This window comes from Chiloscyllium punctatum, chromosome 19 (genome assembly GCF_047496795.1).
Source record: "Chiloscyllium punctatum isolate Juve2018m chromosome 19, sChiPun1.3, whole genome shotgun sequence".
Lineage (NCBI taxonomy): Eukaryota > Metazoa > Chordata > Chondrichthyes > Orectolobiformes > Hemiscylliidae > Chiloscyllium > Chiloscyllium punctatum.
Genome location: NC_092757.1, coordinates 75783091 through 75799032, shown reverse-complemented (window position 1 = coordinate 75799032; position 15942 = coordinate 75783091). Strand labels below are relative to the sequence as shown.

General features: G+C 41.0%; 2 protein-coding genes across 3 annotated transcripts; one reads left to right on the top strand and one right to left on the bottom strand.

Annotated features, from left to right (window-relative positions):
* The first annotated feature begins 3576 nt into the window (after window positions 1–3576).
* On the top strand, window positions 3577–10464 carry LOC140491485 (uncharacterized). 2 transcript variants are annotated; one of them, XM_072589718.1, is made up of 4 exons: window positions 3577–3668; window positions 7301–7405; window positions 9264–9333; window positions 9881–10464. In XM_072589718.1, the coding sequence occupies exons 1-4, from the start codon at window positions 3621–3623 to the stop codon at window positions 10171–10173; spliced, it is 516 nt and encodes a 171-aa protein (XP_072445819.1). In that variant the 5' UTR covers window positions 3577–3620; the 3' UTR covers window positions 10174–10464. The 2 variants fall into 2 exon arrangements, with proteins under 2 accessions (XP_072445819.1, XP_072445818.1); XM_072589717.1 differs by having other exon boundaries at window positions 3583–3910.
* A 65-nt stretch (window positions 10465–10529) lies between these two features.
* Window positions 10530–15500, bottom strand: cryba1a (crystallin, beta A1a). The gene is made up of 6 exons (XM_072589719.1): window positions 15474–15500; window positions 15191–15247; window positions 14962–15080; window positions 12846–12987; window positions 11300–11442; window positions 10530–10841 (listed from the first exon to the last, which is right to left on the bottom strand). Exons 2-6 carry the CDS (start codon window positions 15221–15223, stop codon window positions 10694–10696), a joined length of 585 nt encoding a protein of 194 aa, XP_072445820.1. The 5' UTR covers window positions 15224–15247; window positions 15474–15500; the 3' UTR covers window positions 10530–10693.
* Window positions 15501–15942: the final 442 nt, after the last annotated feature.

Genomic DNA, 15942 nt, shown 5'->3' with positions numbered 1-15942 from the left:
CCCACACCAGATCCCAGCTCCCAGACCTCCCCCTCACTGAGGACGAACGATCAGTCCTCAGCAAAGGACTCACCTTCATCCCCCTCCGTCCACGCATCAATGAATTTAATACACGCCGTGATGTCGAACACTTCTTCCGTTGCCTCCGCCTCCGAGCTTACTTTCACAATCAGGACTCCCGCCCACCTTCCGAGGACCCCTTCGCCCACCTCCAACACACTGCATCCACCTGGACACCCCGCGCTGGCCAATTACCTGCCCTCGATCTCTTCATTTCCAACTGCCGCCGGGACATTAACCGCCTCAACTTTCGTCCCCCCTCCCCCACTCCAACCTCTCACCCTCACAATGCGCAGCCCTCCAATCCCTCTGCTCCAATCCCAACCTCACCATCAAGCCAGCGGATAAAGGGGGCGCAGTGGTAGTCTGGCGCACTGACCTCTACACCGCTGAAGCCAAACGTCAACTTGAGGACACCTCTTCCTACTGCTCCCTCGACCATGACCCCACCCCCCATCACCAAACCATCATCTCCCAGACCATACAGAACCTCATCACCTCAGGAGATCTCCACCCCACAGCTTCCAACCTCATAGTCCGGGAACCCCGCACTGCCCAGTTCTACCTCCTTCCCAAGATCCACAAGCCTGACCACCCTGGCCTACCCATTGTCTCAGCATGCTCCTGCCCCACTAAACTCATCTCTACCTACCTCGACACTGTCCTATCCCCCCTAGTCCAGGAACTCCCCACATACGTTCGAGACACCACCCACGCCCTCCACCTCCTCCAAGACTTCCATTTCCCCGGCCCCCAATGCCTCATCTTCACCATGGATATCCAATCCCTCTACACCTCCATCCGCCATGACCAGGGCCTCCAAGCGCTCCGTTTTTTCCTCTCCAGAAGTCCCCAACAGTACCCTTCCACGGACACTCTCAGTCGTTTGGCCAAACTGGTCCTCACCCTTAACAATTTCTCCTTTGAATCCTCCCACTTCCTCCAGAACAAAGGGGTAGCCATGGGCACACGTATGGGCCCCAGCTATGCCTGTCTCTTTGTTGGCTACGTAGAGCAGTTGATCTTCCGTAAATACACCGGCACCACTCCCCACCTCTTCCTCCACTACATTGATGATTGCATTGGCGCCACCTCGTGCTCCCGCGAGGAGGTTGAGCAATTCATCAACTTCACCAACACATTCCACCCTGACCTTAAATTTACCTGGACCATCTCTGACACCTCCCTCCCCTTCCTGGACCTCTCCATCTCCATTAATGACGGCTGGCTTGACACTGACATTTTTTACAAACCCACCGACTCCCATAGCTACCTGGATTACACCTCTTTCCACCCTTCCTCTTGCAAAAATGCCATCCCGTATTCCCAATTCCTCCGCCTCCGCCGGATCTGCTCCCAGGAGGACCAGTTCCACCACAGAACACACCAGATGGCCTCCTTCGTTAGAGACCGCAATTTCCCTTCCCACGTGGTTAAAGATGCCCTCCAACGCATCTCGTCTACATCTCGCACCTCCGCCCTCAGACCCCACCCCTCCAACCGTAACAAGGACAGAACGCCCCTGGTGCTCACCTTCCACCCTACCAACCTTCTCATATACCAAATCATCCGCCGACATTTCCGCCACCTCCAAACAGACCCCACTACCAGGGATATATTTCCCTCCCCACCCCTTTGCGCTTTTCGCAAGACCTTTCCCTCCGCGACTACCTGGTCAGGTCCACGCCCCCAAACAACCCACCCTCCAATCCTGGCACTTTCCCCTGCCACCGCAGGAACTGTAAAACCTGCGTCCACACCTCCTCCCTCACCTCTATCCAAGGCCCTAAAAGAGCCTTCCACATCCATCAAAGTTTTACTTGCACATCCACTAATATCATTTATTGTATCCGTTGCTCCCGATGTGGTCTCCTCTACATTGGGGAGACTGGGGACCTCCTAGCAGAGCGCTTTGGGGAACTTCTCCGGGACACCCGCACCAATCAACCACACTGCCCCGTGGCCCAACATTTCAACTCCCCCTCCCACTCAGCCGAGGACATGGAGGTCCTGGGCCTCCTTCACCGCCGCTTCCTCACCACCAGACGCCTGGAGGAAGAACGCCTCATCTTCCGCCTCGGAACACTTCTACCCCAGGGCATCAATGTGGACTTCAACAGTTTCCTCATTTCCCCTTCCCCCACCTCACCCTAGTTCTAAACTTCCAGCTCAGTAACTGTCCCCTTGACTTGTCCGGACTTGTCCTACCTGCCTATCTTCTTTTCCACCTATCCACTCCACCCTCTCCTCCTTGACCTATCACCTTCATCCCCTCCCCCACTCACCCATTGTACTCTATGCTACTCTCTCCCCACCCCCACCCTCCTCTAGCTTATCTCTCCACGCTTCAGGCTCACTGCCTTTATTCCTGATGAAGGGCTTTTGCCCGAAACGTCGATTTCGAAGCTACTTGGATGCTGCCTGAACTGCTGTGCTCTTCCAGCACCACTAATCCAGAATCTGGTTTCCAGCATCTGCAGTCATTGTTTTTACCTCGTTGATAATCCCAAAATAAACTCGTCGCGGGCCAATATCCCTCAAAACCTTTCCTATTCATGTACTTATCCAAATGTCTTTTAAATATTGTAATTATACCCACATCCACCACTTCCTCAGGAGGTTCATTCCACACTCCAACCACTCTGTGTAAAAAAACTTGCCTACGTCTTTTTTAAAACTGTCTCCTCTCACCTTAAAAATATGTCCCCTAATCTTGAAATCCCCCATCCTCGGGAAAAGACAACTACCATAACTCTATCCTACCTCTCATTATTTTATAAAATTCTATAACGTTGCTTGTCAATCTCCCGAGTATCTCCAGAGTCTTCGGTGTGGGTCAAAAATTTTTGTCCCACGTAATAATTTGTTTTTTTGCACTTCCATTGCACTACTTTCACAATATTCAGGGAAAGCTGGGATTTTCAAAGCTATTGAGCATTAATGCAGATTTTATTTTACAGTAAACCGTATAAACAATTTCAAAAGCCAAACGTTAGTGCACACACAGTGATGCTTATACGGTATTTAAAATTTACTTGCATTCAACTCAGTCATTTCAAAACCTAAATGCACTTTAATTATTTGAATTGAAGCTCACTTCTTTGCTTATAGACTCACTTTTAAAGGCATCTCTAAAGGTAAAGTAGAATTTCTATCAACTAAATAAAGCGCTTCACTTGTTGTCATAAATTTCATAGTTCACATCATCACCCATTCTCAGTAATATAAAAATAATTAATTTATGAATCAAAACAGTATGTGCAATTTTTTTAAAAAGTCGAAGCCGCTTGGCGATTTATCATTTCAGTTGTTCAGCAAATCTAGACTTTGACAAGAAACATTTTGCATTAGCGATTTTTGAGAAGATTTGTAACTCAGGTTGACGGTATGTGTGTGAGTGACAGAGTTAGCCTTACATGCTCAACATTTCCCCTGAAAATGATTTGTCTTGCCTCAGGGAGGCGCTGCCTTGCCGGGGGTTTCTCTTTCCCTGTGTGCTCACTTCCTACTTCGTCAGAAAAAGCGACAGCTTACACACTGGGAACTGCTAATGGAGTCAGATGGTCGTCAAGAAATACAATGGCAAACAGTCGAACAGCGAAAGTGTGGTGGGAAGAACTTGTATTACAAAATGTACTGCGTTAAAATGGAGCAGTTCCCAGCAGACATTCACAGGTTTTGTGACCCTGAGTTGCAACATGGGCGCAGACGAGAGTTGGTTTATCTACTGAGGAATGTGGATGAATTGAGTTGCCAAAAGTTGCAAATATTATTTTCTTTTTCTGTTCCAAATATAGAAGCAATTAGGTTCATTGCAGATTTAAATCAGCCTATAGTTTCAGCTGGTGCTGTAAGTACTAAAATTACAAAATCGTCTTTCGCTTATGTTGACAGACTGGCCTTTATTGCAGACGCTGACTTCGGTGTTGTGCTCTCCCTCCCTGCCACTTTAGCTTATTTTCAATATTGTACGAGAAATATGTTTATTAATTGTGGGCAGGCTCAAGTTAGGACACGTGTCAAGAAAGGTGCACGTCTAGAAACAGCGCATCATAAGTGACTGACAAAAATGAGTTATATTCCCACAATCCTAAACTTAGTCCTGACACATTTGACAATCTATAGTGACCATCCTCTCTCAGCAATGGCCTTTGCCTCAGTCACTGCGTGAAATAAATTCTTTAATGCTCTAATCATCTGTGTAAAGACTTTCCTTTGCTCTCCCAATCTGAGAAGTGACAATTTTAATTTGATTGTCACTGACCCCCACCCAATTGAAAGGAGACATGTTTCCCACATTCAGTAAATCAAAGCCATTTATAATTTTAAAAACTTGAAATACATCTCCTCTTGGTCTTTTCTCACCAAAGTGATAGATATTTGAGAAGTTCATTTGAAAAGGCAATTGAGCCCCTCAAGCCAGCTCCGCGATTTGATAGGATTGTGGCTGATTGCAAACACTTATAGAGATGTACAGCACAGAAACATACCATTCAGTCCAACTAATCCGTGCCAACCAGATATCCTAAATAAACCTAGTCCCTTTTACCAGCAGTTGGCTATATTCCTGTAAACCCGTATACCCATCCAGATGCCTTTTAAATTTGTCATTGTACCAGCTTTTCCACCACTTCCTCTGGCAGCTCATTCAATACAGACACCACCTTCTGTGTGGAAAAAGTTGCTCCTTAGGTCCCTTTTAAATCTTTCCCCTCTCACCTTCAACCTCTAGTTTTGGACTCCCCCACCCTGGGGAAAAGATCTTGTCTATTTACCCAATCCATGCCCCTTTTGATTTTTATAAACCACGATAAGGTCACCCCTCAGTCTCGAGTGCTCCAGGAAAACAGCCCCAGCCTATTCAGCTTGTCCCTATAGTTCAAACCCTGGCAACATTCTTATAAATCTTTTCTGAACCCTTTTATGTTTAACAACATCCTTCTTATATCAGGGAGACCAGAAATACACACAATATTCCAAAGGTGGCCTAACCAATGCACTGTGCAGTCGCAGCATGACCTCCCAACTCCGATACTCCATGTCTGACCAATAAAGGCAAGCATACCAAACGCTTTCTTAACTATCCTACCTACCTGTGACTCCAGTTTCAATCTCTCATTGTTCAACAACACTTCCCATGACATTACCATTAAGTGTATAAGTCATGCCCTGATTTGCCTTTCCAAAATGCAGCACCTCACATTTATCAATATTAAACTCTATCTGCCGCTCTTTGGCCGATTGGCCCATCTGATCAAGATCCCGCTGTACTCTGAGTTAACCTTCTTCACTGTCCACTACACTTCCAATTTTGGTGATATTCATCATTTGCAGATTAATATTCCATCTTGGTCTCAACTCCACTTTCCTGGCTGCTTCCCATTACCCATCAATCTAATTAAAAATCTGTCCTCCACCTCCCTAAATGTATTCAGTGTCCCGGCATCGCCTACATTTTGGGGTAGGGCATTCCAGATTAATGGTAAAAACAATGACTGATAACCAAATACTGGATTAGTGGTGCTGGAAGAGCACAGCAGTTCAGGCAGCATCCAACGAGCAGCGAAATCGACGTTTCGGGCAAAAGCCCTTCATCAGGAATAAAGGCAGTGAGCCTGAAGCGTGGAGAGATAAGCTAGAGGAGGGTGGGGGTGGGGGTGGGGAGAGAGTAGCATAGAGTACAATGGGTGAGTGGGGGAGGAGATGAAGGTGATAGGTCAAGGAGGAGAGGGTGGAGTGGATAGGTGGAAAAGAAGATAGGCAGGTCGGAGAAGTCCGGACAAGTCAAGGAGACAGTTCCTGAGCTGGAAGTTTGAAACTAGGATGAGGTGGGGGAAGGGGAAATGAGGAAGCTGTTGAAGTCCACCTTGATGCCCTGGGGTTGAAGTGTTCCGAGGCGGAAGATGAGGCGTTCTTCCTCCAGGCGTCTGGTGGTGAGGGATTCATGACCCTTTGAGAGAAGTGATTTCTCCCCATTTGTTTTCAATCTTCTATTAAACTATGACTTCTCATTCTAGCTTTCCCTACATAAGGAAACATCCTTTCTACCTCTACTTTGTTAATCCCCTTTAGCACCTTATATACCTCAATTCAATTTCCTCTCATTCTTCTAAACTCCAGGGATTATAGTTTAAACAGCTGAATCTCTCTTCATAAGACAAACCCCTCATGTCTGAAATCAATCCTGTGAACCTCCTCTGAACTGCCTCCAATACAACATCTAATATTATATAATATATCTAATGTCTAGGATTAGGAGAAAGTTTTATGACAGGGTATTGCAAAACTTACAAATAATGAATACCATGTGAGAGACTCTTAAAATTCAAGATAGGTTATGAATTTGGATTCTACAGAACAGGCTTCCCTCAGGGCTGCTGTTTTTATCTTCATGTTTGTATAAATGATCTAAGTTGTGGGAAGTGGATTTATGGTTGGAGAAGGTGAATGTACAACTTCAAGGAAGAAGCCAAAAATTTGCAAAGAACTCCATTGAGTCTGCATAGAGTGATAATTCCCAATAAAATGCAATAAGTGCAAAAAGCTATTGTGTTTGGAAATAAAAAGTGCAGCTAAATACACCCTGTGTCAAATATAGCTTGGTAAGTGGCACCTAGATAGTTGATTAAGATTCTGAAGACTGTGAGGAAACTGGGTTATACTTTAATTGTCAGTTGAGTTCACTTCTCCAAAACTCACACTGAGTTGACCAGAACTCCAAGTACAAGTTGTATCTGAATTACTACATATGCTTCTTATCACTGAGAGATCGGGACTCCATCCAGACCCTGGGATCAGTGCTGAGCTGAGCAAAGAATCACATCCATAATATTATGGAGGAGTGTATGGAGGACACTTGATAACCTTGAGCTCTTCAGTCTTGACAAGTGAAATCTCATAAGAATTTAATCTATGAATGGAATTGCAAAAGTAAATCCAAATAGTCGTTTGAGGGAAGGGCACCAGATTAAAAGGCTGCGGAGTCAGACTTCGTGAAAAAACAAGTGTAAGATAGATGTCAGGAAACATTTCTTGACAGAGGGCAGTTAACTATTGAAGGGGTAAAAACAATGACTGCATTGAAGCAAATTGCTAGGAATGAATGCTGCAAACAGGATACTGGAATAATTTTAAGAAGAAAGAACATGCAGTTTAAAGGTGACTGAAAAGATAAACATTAAATCATTGAGAATTGATCACTTCTGATATGCTATGTTTAATCTTGTTTTTTATATCTTAGGGAACCGGATACTGGGAGTATCTGCTTCAGAGCCAAGGAGTAGATCTGATATCATTTGACACAAATACTATTTATCCGCCTGAAATGCGATATTCAGAGATTTTGGTACGTCCAATATTTTTTGCAGAGTGTCTAGAATTATGAGTGAGTTGGAGAGGCCTTTATTTGTCACTTCATGTTCAGAACTGCAAAATGACATGGTCAGAGGTGATTTACTGACAACATTGCTTTTTTTTGTACTTCGCATTATTTGTCTTAAATTTTCAAACTGATTCCAGAGCAACCTTGCCTTCCTTTCAGTATTTAATTTAGTTTAGAAGAAAAAAGAAAGTTTGCCAATAACTTTGCTTTGAAAATTAAACCTAAGTTCTAAGTAAACCTACCTCAGCATAAATTGTAGATATTATTTCTGAACATAACGGTAATCTGCATTTTCATAAAAGTTTTCAGTATTATCTTGTCACAATGTGCTTTTAAAGGCACATTAGAAGAGCTTTTAGAAGAGCTAGGAGAAGTGACCAAGGGATTGCCCAAGTTGCATATTTTAAGGTACCAATGTAGAGGTTTTGTAAAAGAGAATTCTGGAGTTTGGAGTTTAGGTGATTGGAGATTGTGCAACTGAGGATGGAGCAGGAGGGCAGGAAAAGCGAAGGCTGGAGCCAACAGAATAGAGAGCATGTAATATTAGAAAGGGATAAGTCTGGAAAAATGAATGAATGAATGAGGATTTTTACGCCATTGTGTGGGACAGAAGCCATTAGAGACCATTAAGGACAGGGATGATCGAGGAGTGTAACATAATAACGTGCAAAATGTGATTAACTTGTTTTAGATTGCTAAACATCAAACTGCAGTGGATGCGTCTAGTAGAACTAGCTTTCTATATTTTGTATAGTTACGTTATCCTTCTAATTTCCTAATTTGTATCTGTTAATGAATGGATGAGAAGTTGGGTGCCACATTTGCCTCTCGAACTCCAAGATAGCATCTGTAGTATTCCCAAATGCGTGAGGTGAATTGCACCAGTTGCCATATTTGTGCAAGCATTAGTATGCACATAAAACTGAAAAGAACTGCAGATGCTGTGAATCAGAAGCAAAAACAGAAGTTGCTGGAAAAGCTCAGCAGGTCTGGCAGTACCTGTGCAGGGGAATCAAAGTTAACATTTCGGGTCTGGTGACCCTTACTCCGAATGTATGCACATGTTAAATGTATGCTGTAAACATGGGGAACAGCTAGACCATGTGGTTGGTTAGCATTTAATGCAGTACCAAACATTTTACAATTTAATATAAAGGTCCAATGCCTCTGCTCCCCTTCACTCAGACGATGGTGAGTCTTTGGAATTCTGTGCCCCAAAAGGCTATAAAGGCACAGTAACTGAGTTTGTTCAGTACTGAGATTGGTAGTTTTCTATGCATTAAATGCGTTAAAGGATTGTGCAGCAAAATAGTGTTAAAGTTGATTAGCTATGATCTTATTGAATGGCAGAACAAACTTGAGGGGCTGAATGGCCTACTGTTGCTCCTATTTCTTATATTCTTGTGTTCCAAAAAAAAACAAAATCCGCTTTAAAGAATGATTCATTACTTTGAGATATCTTAAGACCTAGAAAGATGATATATAAATACAAACTTTCTTTGTGAAATTTCTGATCTTAGAGGTTCAATTCAATTAAATAGGCAATTTACAATATCAATTATGATACTCTGAGTAAGACAATAAGTTCTTTATATTAACTTTGAATGAATTTGTTTGTTTAACAAATTAAATGAAGTTGCATTGTACAAATAGTAGATTACATCACTGAGAGTAGTTTGATTCATATGTTGTTTTTTCCAAAGTTATAAATGTTTAAAATTGTTGTTAGGTGACCACCATTTTCTGTCATTGCAAATAATCACCTGAACAATAAACTGGGAGAAAAAGTATTTACTGCTACATTTTTTGTTTGTAACTTTAGACCAGTGGCCCTGAAATGCTTGAGCAGTTTCCTGACAGAGTGCTTTTTCTAGCCTGGCCGGACATAGACGGTAAGAAAGGAAGGGCTTTACACTCCTACTCTAGGGGGAGTTTTCTTTGAAAGAAGTTATTATTCTTTACCAATGGTGTGCTGAGAAAAATGACATTATCTTTTATACAACGTTCAAAACTTTCAAGTGAAGTTTGGCTGGTACATTCCTAAAATTCATATCAGTTAACTGATGAAAGCTTGATTGAAGTTCAAAGATTACAAAGTAGCAAGATGAAAATTCTTTGCACCAACATATTCATTTACTAATCTTGTTTAGCAGAGATTCTATTTTTTTGTTGAACAGTTTCTTGTTTCATTTTAACTGCAGAAGACGATCTGAAAGGAAGAGATGTGATGTATTTAATGCATTCAGTTGCATTGCTTTAAACATTTTGTATTTTATCAACTTATTAAAGAAACAATGCAACTGCCTGTAATCTGGATAGAAAATAACATTAACAGTTGTAAATAGCTACAGTGGTTAAAGGTCATGATCTCATTTGTCAACACAGGAAATTTTTCTGCATTTTTAATGATCATTCGATAATGTTGTTTATGTTCTGCAGAGTCTTCAACATTTTCTCTTGATTGCTTAAGCTATTTCAGAGGAGATATCATCCTTCATGTTGGGGAGTTACTGGGTGAAACACTGTCAGCCAATCACTGGGGACAGTCAACGTCTCGCAATTTCCAGCTGGCACTTGCAGAAGATTTCTGCTGCCTGAGCAGAGTTAAACTCCCAAACTGGCCAGGCCACTTAGACTCCTTAACCATGTGGAAAAGAAAGAATCCTCAATCAGTTGTGTGTGATGGAGCAAATTTTCATTATGTCAATCCTAAGTACAGAATGTATTTATAATGATTAGATAATATTGACCATAAGTCAGTGACGGGTGTATTTCATTTAAATGTTGTCAGTTTACGTTAAAGCAGCTGGATATATAAGTTTTTTTAAAGTCTTGCTGAAAAGCAAAATGTAAATTGAAGTTGGAAAGCTAAAATGCTTGTGGTACTGAGAACACAGCTACTCATGGTTGATGTGCTGTGCGCCTCACAATCAATTGCCCTTCTGTGGTTCATTTCCCAGAGCCCACCAATTTGTTATGGTTGTCTGATTTCATAATCTGAAAGTCTGATGAGTCTCTCCTGCTGACCAGATTTCAAACTTTAAAACAAGTGATTCCACAGGGATTACTTGAGACAAAGAGATGGAAGCATTTTTATAACTTTTATTTGAGTATTTCAACAGCCCAAGTTATGTGATGAGATGTTAAACCAGTTACAGTACACAGATTGTTGTTCTACGATAGAATGTAGTACAAGTGTACCCATAGATTTCCTTTGCAGGCCCTCCCACTGTGCTCTTTTGATGTGTTGCTTTACTCCTGAATGCGGCGGAGTGACTGAATCTGGAAAGTCTGAGCATGGGATCCCCACTCTCTCCAATGCTTGTACTCTCCAGCATGGCGATCACATTCCATGATGTACTGGAAGCCACGGTAGCCTGGGTACTGGTAGCACACCCATCTGGGGCAGAAAAATAGCATTCTTTACTTAAGTGAACTTCAAATTTACGTTAAATTGCCTTAAACATGAACCAGTGCATATAGCTGCAGATGCAATTACGTGTGAGATCATGTAAGACTGGATGACGAGAGTTCAGTGACTACAGAAGGAACAGCTCAAACAACCCTCTTTGGTTATTTTTCAACTAGTTAAAATTGATCAACCAAGTTATTTTCTTCAGGCCTAAGGTAAAACGTTATTTTAGATATAACGTTGCTAAGGTGTACAAGATGCTTCAAGTTGCTAAGGTGTACAAGATGTACTGAATCCAGTGAAGTATTCCTCCTTAAGTTCCAATAAACAATCTTTACTGAAAACACTGTACATGAATAGGAAGGGAAATAGGAATAAATTAATTTAGGATATCTGCTTGGCATGGACGAGTTGGACCGAAGGGTCTGTTTCTGTGTACTACTCACGCGCCAGCTTGAACCTTCATGGATCCAACTTCATTGTTGCACCATCCCATGGCTTGCAAAGAGGGATAGTCATCACACATCTCCCACTGTCTTCCAATGAAGTTTTCCTTCTCAAAAATGACAATTTTGGACTCTTTATGGTGCTAAAGGAAAATGATATATATTTTGAGTACACTTGAATAGCTGAGTTACTGTTAGCAGTGAACAAAACAATGTTAGCATTTAAGAAATACTGAGTGGATATCTCTGTAATTCAGTATTTTATATTTATCACAAAGGATGTGAAATTTAAATTTCTATACCTTTCCTTGCAGCATCTCATTTTACTCCTGAGAATAAAGTTGCTATTCGTGTTCCCCTTTATGTTCAATTATATCTTCTGGGGCACGCTGACTGCATCTAAATCCAGCCTTGTTATAGGCTGACAGATGCATCATTAAACTTTACCATAGTTACCAAGGACTTCAATTCGAGAAGTTCATTTCAGCACTGTTCATTTCTTTTATTGTGTTTCAACACCAGGTATTAATGACATTATTCTACCAATATTCACAAATTAGTATCCCCGTCTCTGTGTTTGTGATCATAAAGGCGTCCAGGAGCTTGAACTTTATGAATAGAGGCACAGCTTATAAAAACAAGGAAGTTATGAACCTTAATAAAACCAGTAGTTTGTAGTCAGCTGGAGCACAATGATAGATTGGAGAAGTTGGGGTTGGAGAAGAGAAGGTTAAGGGGAGACTTGGTAGAAGTGTCCAAAATCTAGACAGAGTTGATAGAAAGAAACTTTTTCCGTCTGAGATGTTGTTCAAGAACCTGAAGATACTCAAGGTGTGTGGAAAAAAGATGCAACAGGAACATGAGAAAGAACTATTTTAATGCACTGATTAGATTACTTACAGCGTGGAAAAGGCCCTTTGGCCCAACAAGTCCACACCGCCCCGCCAAAGCGCAACCCACCCATACCCCTAACCTAACACTACGGGCAATTTAGCTTGGCCAATTCACCTGACCTGCACATCTTTGGACTGTGGGAGGAAACCGGAGCACCCGGAGGAATCCCACGCAGACACTGGGAGAACGTGCAAACTCCACACAGTCAATTCCCTGAGGCGGGAATTGAACCCGGGTCTCTGGCACTGTGAGGCAGCAGTGCTAACCACTGTGCCGCCCCACTGAGTGGTTAGGATCTTAAACACACTGTGTGAATATGCTGGTGGATGGTCCAATTCTGGCTTTGGAAAGGAAATTGGATCAACACGTTTTTGAAGAGAAACAAATTGCTGAGCCAGAGGGTAAATTGGGGGATTGGGTCTAACAGTGGATGCTGTTGCAGTGAACCATATACCCATGATGAGTTGAATGGCTTATTTCTATAATCATTGTATTATTCCAAGATAATACAATTTTAAAAAAACTGGCAGAATGATGGAGGTCAAAAATGTAACCATGTGATGTTATATTTAATGAGTAACATTGCTGTATGTTACCCTGTCAGTTATGTTATCATCAAGCCCTATAGATACTGAATAGTGAACTGACTTACAGCAGAACAAATAGGGCGGAAGGACATGAGTCTTTCAGTGTGGTAAGCATTGCTGCCACTCCAGGCATCCCAGCGAGGGTATTCTCCTTTCTCCAGGATAAATTGTTGTCCAAAAAAGCTGGAATGCTCATAACCAGCCCAGCTACAAGAAAAAAGAAACTGCTTTCATTCAGGTTTTTGAAAATAGGTACATTTACGCTTGTGTTAAAATTGAGATAGGCTGAATGGCCTGCTTCTGTGTTGTCAGGATTCTATGGAAAAGAAAACACAAATAGCTTCCAACTTATTATCTCTTAGTAATAATTTGCTGCTTTAATAGAGCACCTACACAACTGTGCAGTAACTCACCTGAATTGTTTCGCAATTTTAAGTTTGAAATATGACTTCAATTGTATTAATCTCTGTAGTAATAATTAAAGAAAGATCTTTAAACTATCTAAAACTGACAGGGGTCTCCTTGAGGAGCAGAATAATTTGTTTCTATGAAAAATGAGATAAAAAGAGTTGAATATACATCCGAGAGTGTTTGAATTTCCAATGGTTTCTGCCATGCAGAGTGAGAGTCATACTGGTGCAGTCTGAAAACATTCCCAATTGAGCCCTGCAGCAGTAGAGCTGTGACTGACCCACTGATGTGGCAATAATTATATCAATTAAAAATATGATACGCCTCAATCTTCTTGATCTTTTACTTCCATCCGTCACATTCTGTATTTCAATGGATATCCACCCTTCAAACAGACTCCATGACTGACTCTCAAATGCAGTATCCACTGGTTGCACCTATTTGAAAGTGGGAGGGATTCCCAACATTACCGTCACATTTTTCAGCAAGGCAGAAACAAAGTCATTTTTCTGGTCTTTTAATCATAATTTTTGAATAATTAAAAGAAAGAAAACTTCACTGAGGCTTGATATGTACTTTCTGGATTAATGCATTCTTACACAGCACAGCTTCTCCAATTGGAACTTCTGAACCCATTGACTTTAATGTGCTTAAATAGTAATTCAATTAATTCAAATATCCTGGTGTGGATTTTGTATTACCTTGGGTCCCAATTGTTTCAATGTTTTATGGCCATTTTAAGTTCGGACATAGTGTAATGACATTGGAAGAATACTTGGGGATAACCTAACAAAATAGACACACTAGTGGATAAATTTACAGGTGTAACTTGTAATTTGGGCTTAAGGAGGAAATTCTAGGCTATACTGTCCTGAGATCAAGTGACTTGTCAGGCTAGCATTAACTCAATGAATTCTTTTAACAAAGAAAAACAGAATTCTCTGGAAAAACTCAGCAGGTGTGATGGCTTCTGTGGAGAGAAAAGAGTTAATGTTTCAAGCCCAGTGACCCTTACTTTGGATTCGAAATGTTAACTCTATTTTCTCTCCACAGATCTTGCCAGACCTGCTGAGTTTCTCCAGCAATTGCTGTTCTTGTGTTTCAGATATCCACATTCGCAATTGTTAGTTTTGTTTGCATTTATTTTTGCAGCAATAAAGTCAGTTTTAGACTCTATCACATGCATGTACCTTTATGAGATATACATGCATTCATGTATAAATGTGTGTTACACAGACTTGTTTGAAAATCTGATGTTCTTCATGCAGAAGGTGAACAAAAGTTGAGGGAAATATTAAAATTTGGGATTCCTGACATCCATCTGTACCCCACACTTGGACTCACTGGGGCTATATTGTCACTTGATCATTGCAAATTGACATGAAACACCAGCTCAGGGGTCTTACTCTCACTCTGCCCCCACCTCAGGTTTACAATGTTGCTGCTGTTTGAAAACTGGGTCAGAACAAAAATAGACGTGTAATTGAACCCTCAATTGATACTAATTTTAGATCAATAATACGTATGAAGTTGATCTAATTCTCTATAACACTAGTGTCTAACCAAATTCTCTTGAGCAAATGAACAACTGCTTGTAAAAAATATGTGTAAAGGTAAACTGGTTAGTATGGTTTGCAAATGACAATGGATTTTAAAAGCCGATGATTCCATTTTAAGCAAGATTGATAAAATTGCATCAGAATATGTTTGACAGTAACGGTTAGGGCTTCATTGTTTTGTTGTAAAAATATGTAAAGGCTGTTGACTCACGCTCCGCAATCAACTTTGATGGATCGAACATTGTCAAAACCACAATCCATTATATTCTTGCAGGAAGCAGTGAATTCCATCCTCTTGCCCTGGAAATTTTCTTGATCATAAACAGTAATCTGCAGCAAGATAATTATTATTACTCTTTTCATGAAATTCAGTGAAAAGAGCACTAATCAAAACAGGGTGTTTCAATTCTGACTAAATATTCTAGAAAAATAAACGGCACCTTGAAAACTCCTGCAGGGTTTATTTGCGCCATGCTTGTAGCTTGGAGTTTCTTATCCTGTAAAAAAAAAGTCAAATGGCATCATTTCTCTTCACAAGGCAACAGCTTGTAGAAATGTATCAATATTTAATGCATTAAAATCTTGGCTAATTCTAGTGTAATATTCCATTATATGTGGCTGAATTGATGCTGCAGAAAAAAATCACAAAGCAGAGATGAACAATAAATAAATTGAGACAAAACAAAGGAATTTAAAATTAAAAGCAAGAAACACTCAACTTACCAGAGCCGAGCTGTATGGGGTAGGTTCCAAAAATGATTGAGTTGGGTTTCATCTCTCCTATTTATAGTCAAACATTGAATAGAAAGTGAGAAGTGAGCGAGTCAGATTCGTGGTCCAGTGAGCAGCAGATATGAATGCCAACATCTCATTGTTTGTGGCTGATCCCATGGATTTCTGTTTCAACCCTATGCTGGGGCAGGAGCAAAAAGATTAAAATCTGCATGTCTGATTTTTGCATGAATAACCTTTAAATAAAAATGTATTGTAAAAATATGTTTAATATAATTTGTTAACAGGAAATAACTAAGAACAGAACATGGTTGATTTGAACACTGACTTTGAAATCATACTAGCTTGCATGCTAGCAAGTTATTGCTAATATTTGTTTCAAAATCTGCTCATGAGTTCTTGTTGCTGGTAAAATGGAGCCAGAGGTATAACTATCAAATATGGGTTGGCTTTTGACTGT